Consider the following 14,683-nt stretch of genomic DNA (forward strand, 5'->3'; position numbering starts at 1 on the left):
AGGAACCTAATTTGTGCGTTTGCTTTACAAAATACAGCGTAATTGCCCAATATTAACTTTTGTCCTAGCAAGAGGACATTTTTCATAGGAAGTTTCAAAATAAGGGCCTAAAGCGCTTTCACGGTGCTTGGGAACCCCGTAACTGAATTAAAATGGAATTAAGAGTTGAATTAAAATGGAATAGTTGAGGGTATCAAGTCATGGCTACTTGTGGAAAAAGCCGAGACAGATAGTCCAATTGAGTGAGAGGCAATTCTGGCATTAATTCCCCCTCCACTATTAGGATAACTCCTCTCCATATAACAGAATTTATTAGCCAACACATTAAAATATTTAATTTTTTGGTAACGCCTCGCATAAATTCGTACAAAAAAAGCAGCAATAAGACAATAGGGGAAAAATTGTATTTACGAAATCGGAATACATATTAAAGCTTGTGCTATTAATACATTTATATCAATCTCTTTACACAAACAATAAGAACAAACAATCAAACTGAAATAACTAAGTAAAAATTACAGAGAAGAGGGAAAGGAATGTTTATACCACGGACTAAAAAGGTGTTAATACAGTGACAATTTTGCTTCAATCCCAAGATGCAAATGAATTTGCATTTTTTAAAGATAAGATGGTTGAAAAAGAAACAAAACAAAAACTGAGAACTTTCAAATAAAAAAAAAATAAATAAAAATAGTTTTAACAGAAACAGTTGCTTGGATCAATTCTAAAAAATTATTTTCTGGGGGACGAAGGGTGGAGGGGACTCGCTCCTGGTCTTTGGTTATTCTGATTTTTTTTTTTTTTTTTTTTTTGCCCATTTAAATGTTCCAGTTTCCCTAAGGATTAATTTCTGTAAACACCTGATATAAAAAAAAACCTTTATTATTATTATTATTACTGGTACACAAACAAAGAAAGAAAATGTTATTTGAAAAGTTTGTTTTTACTTTAACACATTCGTCTATTTAGTATAATAAAATTTGCTAAATTATCATTAACTCGTATAAACGCAAAAAAAAGTACTTGAAAAGTGTATTTACTTTTAATGAATTTTTTTATGTATTTTCTAATAGCTTAAGTATTTGAAAAGAAAAGCAGCTATGTTAGTCCATGGTATTTAAAGGGTACCATTAAGAAATACTACCATGCTAGGAAAGAGTGCCGTATAGGTAGAATTTTTTACTTAAATATCTTCTGCGATACATAACACAAGGAATAATTTGAAAATATCAGAATACCACATCTGTAGCCACAATTGGCCCACTCAAGATGATACTTGATAATCTGTATTTTCGTCTTAAATGAACAGTTTTTTATGAAAAAGGAATTTTCTACGCCTTAAAGATAAAAGAAAAAAAAAACTCGTGCTAAAAGAAAATTACACTTTAGACGTGGCAGCCAGGACAAAAGTTCATCAAAAATGGTCAAATGGAAAACATTGACATAAAATGAGAGAGACAACTGTTTTTTTTTTTTTTAAATTGAGTTAATAGGGCGTATAGAATAAGATAATACTATAGGTTTCTTTACTTTTCTCTAGACAGAAATAATCCTTTTTTGCTATTACTTTCCGCTAAAGGTATTTCTATATTGATTACTAATGACATAGAAACTTGGATTATTAAATAGATAGAGTTAAGAATATCGATATTTTAGAGGAGTTAGAACGAACTTCAGGGACAGAACTGGGAATAGCTAGGTTTTCCTTTATCTTTGCAATTTCATTTTCATTCATAGGTTATACAATCTGAATAATAAATACAAAATGAAATTGTTTTCCATTCTGTACATTAAGATTTATAGTCGCGACACCTTTCCTTTAAGCTAGTATTGGTAAAGAAAAATAGCTTAGTACTAAATTCCAAATGGCAAAGCACTTTAAGCATAAAAAAAGAAAAAAAAAGCAATAGAACAATTACACGGCAAAAACGAAAAACAATAATTTCCTTGTTAGTCAATGAAACCTGAATAATCTACACAAAACTTAGATTACAGAAACTCTAGAAAAAAGTTAGTTAAGCAAAAAAGCTATCTCGTGAAGACTTTCTCCTCAAAATCAAGCTCTGGTACTGATAAAAGCCATAAAATCAACAGAACTATGCTCGTACAAAACAATAACCAAAACTTATGCCTAAAATTAGGACTACATGGACTAAGAACATTGTCACGAACTCAAACGGCTTTATGTTAATAAAAAAGCTCATGCCATATAAAAAATAAAAGGGCGTCTGAAATACCTCCCTCTCGTAACATTTTGTTCTGTTTGTTGCCCACTGGATACTGGAGAGAGAACGTTGGATGCAAAATCTGAAGTATCTATTTTGCAGTTTTTAAAAAGATAGCTACAGTGTTTCAAAACTCCAGCGTCCGGAAAACAATACACGAACCAAAGAAGACTCAAACCGAACTACCAGGGAAAGCAAGTTAGGTGCACTGGGTACCCTTGATATTAGACGATACCTTCCCATAAATAGCCTCGAAGGTGCTCTACATTGTTAATGATCACTGGTTCTCGTGAGCCACAACACAGGAGAAGAATTCCTTGATTTTTGATTTTATAGAAACCGCAACTGCCACACTATAGTTATATTCATAAAATCTGTTGCATCAAAAATGTAAAGACACAAACTCGAAAGTTTTCTAACATTTTGGTTTCACGTTCTACATTCATCAGACCCAGGCAAAATTGTGTCGCTAAAAAAAATTATAGTTTGTATAGAAAAAAGTTGTTTTTATTTGTTATAGAAGAGTAGGCTCAACCAAAATAGTTACTAAACTACACAGTACTTATCAACCGTCCAAAACCAAAAGAGACTATGTGCATTTTGCTCGATGTCAAGTTAGACCATCCATACAGAGATTCCGCTGTAACGATTCGTGATATTTAAACAATCACTATGCGTTTCCAGTTGAGGTACTTCGCAATTTGAAGCAAAACATGCAAAGTTACAGCCAAATAGCTCTACAGAAATACAAACAGACCTGGACATAAATTGAAGGGAGGGGGGCTAGATTTTATTTCCCGATACTCCTAAATTTTGAAAATACCTTTTTTGGAATTTTAAGTGAACAATACATTTTCAATGAAAGACAAAAAAAGAAATGAATAAACTATTAAAATGGAGAAGCAGCTCTGCACACCTACATAAACTAGGGCAATGTCAGGTATCTAAGCTATCCGTTGATGACTTTAAACAATAATGAACGAAAGGATAATGGTAACGAACTATATGCGTTTTGGGCCCCTTGGAAGAGACAGGTGGTACGATCTACGTCATGAGAAATGTAACTTCTGTATTTATTTTTCAATTTTAGATGACCGACATTAGTTGCTAGTTTAGATATTTAAAACGGACAATACATATCTCTTTTTATTATCCTTCAACCAGTTATATTCTAGCTTTTCTCCCGATTTCTCATAGTATTTAGAACATGGATATTTAAAAATAAACTTGCATCTAAAATATGAGGAACAAACAAGAGATAAGTGAAAATTACCAATTATATAATCAAAATCCCATGTTAACGACAAACCAAAAAAAGATAACGTATCTTAACAAAATACCCTCGTGACAAACCCATTTTTAGACATAATTTCATTAGACCAGATTATCAAGCAGAAATTCTTATGTAATTTAACATTAAACTTAAAACTGAAAAGAAGAAATACTACCTCTTACTCAACTTATAAAATTTATATGAAATTTTCGAGAAACCGTAAAATAACTCATAATTGTGGAAGTTACGACATTTTGAAGCTTATGAAACAACTGTGGAATCATAATAACGAAAATATTCGTATGCCAAATTTTTTTTTGGCTGAACTATGAAACGAAATGGCATTTTTCAAGAAGAATTGAATTGGGTGAATTGATTCCTAACTTTTTGTTGAGTAGGATTACTTATTTCCTTTTCTGAACTTTATAGCGATCTTTGGACTTGGTAGATCCGTCCACAAAATTTGTTAAACGAAATACTCTATTTTTAGTTATATTTGCTTCTTGGAAAACTCTACTATGTCAGAAAAATAAATCTGACACTATTTCCTAGAATGGCATGAATTAATCAGTAATAACAATTTCCAAATTTAACATTGTTGAACTGTACACTTGTGTAATGTCGCGAAACTATTCTACTTAAATGAAAATGTGGCACTAGATGCCGGCTGGCACTGAGGTTGTATGAGTTGGGGCCTCTAGTTCTTCATGTTTCTTCATTCTTGCACCCTGAAAAAAAAGATGTATAGTTATAAATCAATCAATCAATTTGTTTATCACCTGTCAAAATAACGAGGGTTGAAAATCTACGACGCAGTATAAAAATAAATCATCGGGTGAACCCTATCCAGCTGGATCGTCATAGCGGAAAGAGAAGAATAAGCTTGATGGAGCTTTGTTCAATTAGAATAAAAAGAAATACTTGATTTTGTCAATATTATTTAATGTGAGCGTACAATGAGACACTATATAGTTATATATTCAAAATCATTTTTGTTTTCTATTATGCGTCCTTCCCTTGCTTCACAAGGGGAGCACGCTAACGCTGAAAAGCTCCAAGGAGAATAAAAGAAGTGTGAGGAGCAGATAAAAAAAAGAAACTCAAGCTTCCTTCCAAGGAAAAAACTACTGGCATCTTTTCGCGATACAAGTCATAACCATTAATGTACTTCCATAAGAGTACAAAAAATAATAGCTCTAAGCTGGTAAATGAGAAGAGAAACACAGTGAGGTCAGCCCTTGTATGTCGTCACGTGGCTGTAAACTTCACAGGAATAGACTCCCAAACAACATTAGAGGTTCTGGATCAGTTTCTTCATTAAATCGCAGGTCAAAAGGTTTCTTTTTTTACTTTTGCTTTTAACTTGACAAAAACTTTAAACTTTGCTTTAAACTCCACATTGGCCAAAGAGCACAATAGGCAAGTGTGTAACCACGTTTATAGAAATAGCCAGTTCACCAGGCTAACCTAGCCCTATCTATTTTGTAATCCAGCTAAATATTTGAGGCTTACAAATTTGCCTCCTCGCAAGGAATTTGAAGTGTGATCCAAAAAGACAGTTAATTTAAATCCAAATTAAAGTAATTTAAAATCAAATTCAACTTTAGCGGAATTCTGAATTCTATCAGTTCTGCTGGATAGCTTTACGCAACCAACGGCTAGTCGGGCACGTATCGTCAGCAGTAGCATCGAAGTTAGATGTGATGCAGATGACATTTGGGATATATAGCCTGGACTGGAAGAAATACGTGACAGGTTTTGGTCCCAATCTTCTCAACAATGGCTTCGATGTCCCAAGTTACACCTGAAGAGGTTGTCTTAGACTGTGCAGACAGACCTTGTGGTGCTCAGGAATACAGTGATAAATTAAGAATACCAGCAAATCGGTATCGTCACCGATAACTACAGTGTCCCAACTCTTCGAACACTCATCCCCTGTAAGCACAATAAGCAACTCAACATCAGCTTTAGCTTGGATGGTTTTCAGACCTTTGCCTCGTAAATGATCCGAAAGTTAATTAATGAAACGGGCTTGATTCTTTTTGCACGAAATAAATTCCTCTTTTTTGGTGGTCAGTCTCATTTCTGGCTTGACATTACTTCCCGTCCGGTGACATGGTTTCACTTAGCTTTTACTAGCTCTGGTAGCTTTTACTAGCTCTGGTTTATTTGGCTTTTGGAACGTGCCAGAATCATCAAAAAGCGTCACAAGATAGGAACAAATTTCATATTCAAATGAAGATTCTTCGTCCGTATTCTGTCTTTTAGATACAGTTAGAAGACGCTGGAACAGCAATACAGGGTCTAGACCGTAGATTTCTCCCTTTTTTGCTTTACCGTCGTGAGGACTGCCTGAACCTTCCGTTTGAACGAATGCTCCTTCAGAGATTTCCCTACCATTTCGTCAAGAATCTTCTTCCCGACTTCCACTGCTTGGTCGGTGTTCACGTTTCTTGCAGCAGTCATGGGAGTAGCAAGGCTTTGCGAATCACCCTTGAGAGGAGAAGACTGCTAGGCAAACCCACTGAAGTCTTTGTACTTCCGTCATTCCTATATCTCTGGTAAATCTATTTGCCGTTTTAAGACTTTTTATCAGTTATTGTTCTATGACTAACTCTGTAGATTACTGGCCCAAAATCTCTCCGATTTTCTCACGATGTGAAAGTCTTTTTCGAAAGACTGGAAAAGTGTTGTGCTTGTATGTTCAAGTCTGTTCTTCTGCTGTAGGTACCATATCCATGTACTGCATCCACAGTTTTCTTGTTCGAGTATCGTGATTCCACTCTTACTTTCGACAGGGAACCTTTGACTTTCATTTAGACTTGAAAACTGGGAGATACATTCAAGAGAAGCTCGTTCATCCATTACTTTCTCATATATATCTTAGATTTCACTAAGCTCAGCCGTATTCAATGCAAGTTCTGTATTTAATTCCAGTTCTGTATCTGAATCTTCGTCTACAAGTTCATTTATTAGAATTGAGTGAAGTGCTGCGCCTACAATGATATTGGTTCGCAGTGCTCGAGAAATAGCCTCACGACTTAGAAGATGAGGAACTGTATCGGAAATGTACATAGATTCAAAAATCTTTCAGTCCAGATCTATCTATCAAAGATCCAATAGCACCAATAAAACTCATAAGGCTGTAGAATCCTCCTAGTCTAACCACTACTTTCGTAACGCTGCTTTCCAGGTCCTTCCAATAACCCACAACACACGCTGATCAAAGCTTACGATAAAGGTCAAAGGTGCCAGAATAAAAATGACCTGCCTAAATTATTTTTTGCAGTTTAACCAGCAAACTACAGTTACTATCAGTTACTATCAGCAAATCTTAGGTTTAGATGAAAAGACAGTCGGTTTCCTGCAGCTTCTTATCTTACACATTCAAAAAAAGAAGAAGAATCCGTAGTGGGACAACAAAAATACCTCTATTCTAAAGGAGTCTAACAGCAATGACCTTTACATACCTGTTGCAACTTATAGTGATTAATAATATCTTGATCAGCTGGGCAGCTTTGCGTAAATGCATCAAGTTGATACATAGAAGCCATGTAACGCCAAAGGTTTTTCATGTCAGCTAGAATTTCAAAGTCCATAAAATATTTGCCTAAAAGAGAAACAACAAACATTATAAAGGAGGAGGTCAAAAACGGACCATTCAGGTTATAGTTTTCACATGCATATAAAATCACAATTTTTGGAATGTATGCTAATGGACAATCAAGTTTGTGCTAAAAAGCTAATTTCTGCCCCCCCCCCTCCCCCTAATAGTCATGCATTATTGTTTAATTAATTTTTACTTCCAATTCAGTCAAAAATAATTATATGTTATTAAATAGGTGAATCTAAACACGTTTTCAACAGTACTGTTGCCACATACTAGCTCCAAACTAGGCACAGAGTTTGGAAATGGTCAGAGGCAAAGAAAAAACCCTCAGAAAAAAAAATCAGTATCTGAAATTAATCCTTTTTATTCTTTAATTTTTAATTATTTTATCAGACTTTTCATATCAATTGTAAAACAAATTATCAGTGCACTTAGAAAAATTGCTGTGACTAGTGAAATATTTTATTTTATAGTACGTCAAAAATTTGAATTCCTCTAAACAAAGGCCCAATGCCGTCGATCCTGTCAAAACAAAAAGCATTTTACTCATAGGGTACGGCAGGATATTTCCCGATGTCCCTTTTTTAAATTCTGATTGAATTTCGATCCTCTTATATTTTTTCCGACAAAAATAAAAATAAAATAATTTTTTTAAAAGGTCAGTTATTACGAAAGGTAATATAAGCTAACATGAACAATTCATTTTCTAAATAGGATTATTTTGGTACTTTGTCTTCACATACTTTTTTGCTGTTATGAAGCGGAGGTAACTGTTTTGATTGTCAAATTTCTAACTCATTCTTTAGTTACTTTTTACAGTTTTTACTTTTTACAGATACTTTTTACTTTTAACTTCGCATACTTTTTTACTTTTATAAAGTGGAGGTTACTCTTTTGATTGTCAAATTTCTAACCCATTTTTTTAGTTACTTTTTACAGTTTTTACTTTTACAGTTACTTTTTACCTCACATACTTTTTTACTGTTATAAAGCGGAGGTTACTCATTTGATTGTCAAATTTCTAACTCATTCTTTAGTTACTTTTTACAGTTTTTACTTTTTACAGATACTTTTTACTTTTTACTTCGCATACTTTTTTACTTTTATAAAGTGGAGGTTACTCTTTTGATTGTCAAATTTCTAACCCATTTTTTTAGTTACTTTTTACAGTTTTTACTTTTACAGTTACTTTTTACCTCACATACTTTTTTACTGTTATAAAGCGGAGGTTACTCATTTGATTGTCAAATTTCTAACTCATTTTTTGAGTTACTTTTTACAGTTTTTACTTTTACAGTTAATTCCCACTTTTTAATTCACATACTTTTTTACTGTTATAAAGCGGAGGTTACTCTTCTGATTGTCAAATTTCTAACTCATTTTTTGAAGTTTTTTTTTCTATGGTTTTAGATATACTGCGTAGTTTATCAAACAATTATACAAATGTGTCATTCACATTTGTTTTCATCAAACAAAGAAAATATCACATATAAAAAAAGAAATGTCAAATACACTAGAAATGAGGGAAGCCAAGACCGAACTTTACAAACTAGATTCTCTTTCGAGGCAATTGTCCTTCGTTTTCAGGGGGCGAGCCCCTAACACTCCAAAATAAAGAGGCAGGAAATTTATAAAATCATTCAAATTTCCACAAAAAGAACTATTGTTATTGAGCAAAATTATAAGCTCAACCTAAAAACCTTAATAGAACTGCAAGTTATGTATCTCCCCTTGTTTATATCCTTGTATATTGGACTAAAAAGAGAAGACTGAATTTTGTCAAAACAACACAATAGATATATCTATGGGAAGTTTTCTTGAATTAAGCCAATGTTCAACAAACTAGCCTAATCCTAACTACTCGGTTTAAAACAGGCCAGCAGAAAATTTCAGGCTGGATTCAAAGAATCTCGAACTTTTTCTTAAAATAGAATTTTAATAAAATAGAATTTTCTAAAAATTCTGGCAATTAAAATAAAACTCAATGCCAGTTTTTCTTTGGCTCAAACTTACAGTGTCAGGTCAAGCGGGATTTCCCTTAGAGTTCTGATTTGAACCACAAAAAAGGAAGAAAAAAGAGCAGTTCTAAAACAAATATCTAATTTCAACCTCCTCTATTTAATAAGTTTCTACCAGAACCTCTCGAGGACCTACCGCACTCCCCCCCCCCCCCTTTCCCGCTCGACTACAGAAATTCAAAAGAAGTCATGTGACCTTTTTTTTAATACTTTTGGTTTATAGTCCACCTAAAGAAGTTAAAGAAAATGTATCCACTTGTTAAATACATTTTCCCTAACTTATTTAGTTAACCAATTACTTGTAACTTTCAATTTTTTTCTAAAATGTGCAGCCCTCTTTTCTTACTCAATGGAAATAGTGGGGAAATAGAGCTGTTGATACCAAATTATTTTTCCAGTACCTCAGATGCCTGTAAAAGCAATCCTTGTATAAATAGCCTGTCCCTAGTACCTCGAAAAACCCAAAACGAGTCGTTCAATTTTTCATAACAAACGAACCAAATGCTTACAACAAAACTATAGAATTACTGTAACCAAGCAATATGCCCATTTAAGATTCAACAAGAGCTAAGAGCTCATATCGCACTTGTGACGAGGCCGGAAGAGCCAAGAGCTCATATGGAATGAGCTCCAGCAAAATTCCAAAAATCAACAGATTGATTTAAAAGGAAAATCAGAGGCTTAATGCCGGTTGTGATTTAAAATAAGAGCTCTGAGTCACGAGGTCATCTAAATATCAAAATTCATTTAGATCCGATCACCCACTCGTAAATAAAATAACCTCATTTTTCTAATTTTTCCTCTCCCTTCCGCCCCCCAGATGGTCGAATCGGGGAAAAAGACTTTATCAAGTCAATTTATGCAGCTCCCTGACACGCCTACCAATTTTCATCGTCCTAGCACGTCCAGAAGCACCAAACTCGCCAAACCACTGAACCCCACTGCCTAACTCCTCCAAAGAGAGCAGACCCAGTACGGTTAAGTCAATCATGTATCTACGACATTTGCTTATTCTACCCACCAAGTTTCATCCCGGTTTCTCCACTCTAAGCGTTTTCCAAGATTTCTGGTTTCCCCTCCTCCTCCTCCCCCCTCCCCCCTATGTCAACAGAACAGGTCGGGATTTGAAATAAGAGCTCTGAGACATGTGTTCCTTCCAAGTATTAAATTTCATTAAGACCCGGTCACCCGTTCTTAAGTAAAAAATGCCTCAATTTTTCTAATTTTCCAAATTAACACCCCCTAGCTCCCCCAAAAAGAACAGATCCGTTCCAATTATGTCAATCACGTATCTATAACTTGTACTTATTCTTTCCATCAAGTTTCATCCCGATCTCTTCACTCTAAGCGTTTTCCAAGATTTCTGTTTCCTCCCTCCAACCCCCTATGTCCTGGATCCGAATTGAATTGAAAACGGAGCATCTGAGACACAAGATCCTTCTATATAGTTTCATTAAGATCCGATCACCCATTCATAAGATAAAGATACCTCAATTTCCACGTTTTCCAAGAACTCCGGTTTCCCCCTCCACCTCCCCCCAATGTCACCGGATCTGTTCGGGATTTAAAATGAGAGCTCTAAAGCACAAGATCCTTCTAGATATCAAATTTCATTAAAATCTGACCACTCATTCGTAAGTTACAAATACCTCATTGTTTCTAATTTTTCTGAATTACTACATCCCCCCCCCAACTCCACCAAAGAGAGCGGATCCGGTCTGGTTATGTCAATCACGTATCTTAGACTTGTGCTTATTCTTCCCACCTAGTTTCATCCTGATCTCTCCGCTTTAAGCGTTTTCCAAGATTTCCGGTTCCCCCGCCCCCAACGGCACTGGATCCGGTCGGGATTTAAAATAAGAGATCTGAGTTACGACGTCCTTCTAAATATGAAATTTCATTAGGATCCGATCTCTCCTTCGTAAGTTAAAAATACCTCTTTTTTTCAAATTTTTTTAATTAGCCCCCCCTCCAACTCTCCCAAAGAGAGCAGATCCATTCCGGTTATGTCAATCAAGTATCTAGGACTTGTGCTTATTTTTCCCACTAAGTTTCATCCCGATCCCTCCACTCTAAGCGTTTTCCAAGATTTTAGGTTTACCCCCCCCCCTCCCCCAACTTCCTCCAATATCACCAGATCTGGTCAGAATTTAAAATAGAGCTCTGAGACACGATATCCTTCCAAACATCAAATTTCATTAGGATCCGATCATCAGTTCGTAAGTTAAAAATACCTCATTTTTTCTAATTTTTCCAATTTAACCGTAGGCCTACAACCCTCCCCCCCCCCCAGATGGTCGAATCGGGGAAACGACAATTAATAATTTAATCTTGTCTGGTTTCTGATATACCTGCCAAATTTCATCGTCCTAGCTTACCTAGAAGTGCCTAAACTAGCAAAATCGGGACAGATAGACCGACAGACAAACAGACAGAACGACAGACAGAATTTGCGATCGCTATATGTCACTTGGTAGATGCCCAGTGCCGTAAAAAAAATAATAAAAATGAATACCAGCAACACGGATATGTTGAAGTTTTGGCATCAGCTCGCAATCAAAGCAGCAAAGAGTGTCACCGGTCAAAAATCTACTGGATTTCTTTCCGAGGTGTTCGTCTATTTTCCTTAAATTGTTGACCAGGGCAGTTTTGGATGCTTCGTCTTTCTTTAACAACATAATTTTGAATTTCTGAAAAAAAGATATATAGAAAAAATTTCCTTTGTTCAAGAAAACACATTTTTAACAAATACAAGTTAATTAATGAAGATGACATACTTCTGGATGTTTTTACACAATTTCTTAAAGGAACAATTAAACAATTAAACTCCAGCACATTTATAGAATACTGAATTAACTGATGACATGAAACAAACTTTTAATGCTTCAGTTTGTTTCGCAAAATGATTTTGAGTTTTTGAAAGAAAACATAGAATAAAATTCTTTGTCAGAATCAACAAATTTTAATATTTCCTATAATAAATTATAAAGTTATGAAACTGAGCGCACCAACACACAAAAAGAAGGGAAAGATTTTTTTCCTTTTTTAAATGAAAATACAAGAAAAGGGCCTTTTCAAATCTAGCGATTTATTTTATTTTTTTATGAAGATGCAATTTTTTTAACCTAGAAGGAGTACATTAAGGGTTATTTGATGTGAATTTATAAATATTTCGAATTACTGAAGAAAGTGAACAAACTTATTTATATGATTTAGTTTCGAAAAATGATTTTGAGTTGCTGAAAAATAAAACGTTATTAAGTGAATTAACATTTATATGAAATTATTTCAAGCACTTAAAAACAATAGACAAAATTAAAGTACAATGTGCACCTTAGACAGGATACTGGTAGCGACTTACTATAGCGAAAAGTTTTAATAAGCAAAAGTACTGTACCTAAAACTAACACCAGTTTAACATACACTAAAACCACTAAAAATAGTGGTTCTATTCTCTCTAAAAAGAGAGAATTTGGAACAAAATTACTAACAATTTTTTTTTGCTCTGGCCCAAGCAAAGGTGCGTCCTATAGACAATGCAAGATGTCATAGGTTTGAGTGTCAGCGACGGCAGTTTTACTTGTGTTAGGTTCCCATTACGTAGACACAATTTGGATTACAAATGGTTTTGATGACTCTACACTATAAAACTATTTCTGTTTACTTAACCAAACTTAAAAAATTCAGCTTCTAAATTTCACAAAAAAAATATATTAGTTGTAGCATGTAGTTTATTTTCGTACAGATATTTCTAAATAACGCAATATTTTGAATTCCTATAATGAAGTGTAATAATAAGCATCTAACCCAGTACCCATAAATTACATATAGATAAAAACATTCCTTTGAATTACAGCAAGTTACAAGCAAATACAGTTTACTAAACTTCAGAGAAATTCAAAATATTATGGATGTATTAAACGCAAAATAAAGAAGTATATCAAATGTATATAAAGAAGCTATATTAAATGACTAGGCTATATTGACCTCGTTTCAAAACTGGAGTTAGTAGTAATTTGTGTGACTTGTTTCGTCTGGACGAATCATTTATAATTTATTGTATCTGTTGTATATATGGATAAACGGCTTCATATTAAATTACATTCTATTCTAAAGCCCTGATCCATGGATCAGTTCTGAGTCATTTGCATTTCCAATGCTTAATCAAGTCCATTTGTTTACATTCCTTCAACTAAGTTAAAAATGGGTAGAACTTAACATTTCCCTCAATGATTGACTTGTAATACTCGAGTGGCATATAGTAAGCTATATATTCGATATTTTGCAACTATTCCAGTTTATCTGTTTAATTTAACCTAGAGGAAAAGTACTCGGAACTGTTCTTTGGCAAAATTTAGCTCTCAGCATGGATGGTGCGCATTGACAAGAAATTGACTAGCCTAAACTTCGAAAACCTAGGGCAAAGTTTCGACCAGGTAGCTCTTTAGAAATTGAGTCACAAATTTTGCAATTTACTCAACCAATGGCGCATGATGGTAGGTAGTATCTGCAGTGTTTTTCTTTTCTTAATAAATTTGGCAACACAGAGCTTACTTACACTGTAAACATTTTCAATTTTAGAAGCAACTTCTTTATCCTGAACAAACAAGTTATGGCCTCCGGGGACGTTCTTCATGATGTGTCTCTCAATTTTTTCATTTTCTAAAACCGCTAATCCATTGTCAATTAGAATGGGCGGATGAGTTGCTTCAAAATTAGTCCTGGAAAAGAAAATATTTAAAGCTGGTACCTCAGGAATAATGCTACGACCAATGAAAACTTGTGAAGGCATTAAACCCCTGATGCCAACAAACTGGAAAGCATGACTCCCTGTCTCATACCCTCCAAAACCGTGACTTTCTATGAAACCCGAAAATATTTTTGCTCGTCTTACCCTCTGGGGTATCCAGCTATTTTTTCAGCTTGCCGCCGAAACGGCCGAACTGGGAATTTCTTGAAATTGCTTTTGGGTGCGCCAGTCCTCCAAAATAGGTTCCAAAATTTTGGAACCTACTTTGTTCCAAAAAATTACAAATTTTCTCCAAAATTGTTCCAGTAATTTTAGCACAATCCGCGAAGTTTGCAACGTTTTACGAGTCTAGCTTATCTAGCCAACAACATTATATTTTTGGAAGCATCAGTAACTTCAGGAGTCTAAACAGGGGTAGATTCTTCAGAAATCTCAAAATTTAGTGCCTGTTGCTTCTCAACCATTTAAATCTATTGATATAAGTATTTAAAGCGGTAAATACGAAAATAGTTTTATCACTTCCATTATCGAAGTTAATCAATAATACAAGTGTTAACACGCCCTAATGCCCCTAGCTACGCACCTTACTTAATTTTCAATCTTTGCAGAGATTTTCTTTTTCTAATAATCCATACAATTTATTAATGAAAATACCCCACAATTGATTTCTTATCAAAGCCATATCTTATATAGCTTCAAAAGGAAAAAATCCAAGATTCCGTGACTTGTTTATTTTGTCATACGAATAAGTGAGTTATCTAAATGTAATAACCACGATTTTACTAGCACGGAAGATAAGATTGTTGG

The 14,683-nt window shown here is 34.4% G+C and overlaps 1 protein-coding gene across 1 annotated transcript in view; it reads right to left on the minus strand.

The window, feature by feature from the left end:
- Positions 1-390: 390 nt before the first annotated feature.
- LOC136039325 (chloride intracellular channel Clic-like) overlaps positions 391-14,683 on the minus strand; it is a 40,620-nt gene continuing 26,327 nt past the window's right edge. The window contains exons 4-7 of the mRNA XM_065722948.1: positions 13,685-13,847; positions 11,642-11,816; positions 6,969-7,108; positions 391-4,226 (exon numbers count right to left, since the gene is read on the minus strand). Of these exons, the coding sequence (XP_065579020.1) occupies positions 4,155-4,226; positions 6,969-7,108; positions 11,642-11,816; positions 13,685-13,847 (550 nt within the window). The 3' untranslated portion in view covers positions 391-4,154. The remainder of the gene's footprint in view (positions 4,227-6,968; positions 7,109-11,641; positions 11,817-13,684; positions 13,848-14,683) is intronic.

This window comes from Artemia franciscana, chromosome 19 (genome assembly GCF_032884065.1).
Source record: "Artemia franciscana chromosome 19, ASM3288406v1, whole genome shotgun sequence".
NCBI classification, from domain to species: domain Eukaryota; kingdom Metazoa; phylum Arthropoda; class Branchiopoda; order Anostraca; family Artemiidae; genus Artemia; species Artemia franciscana.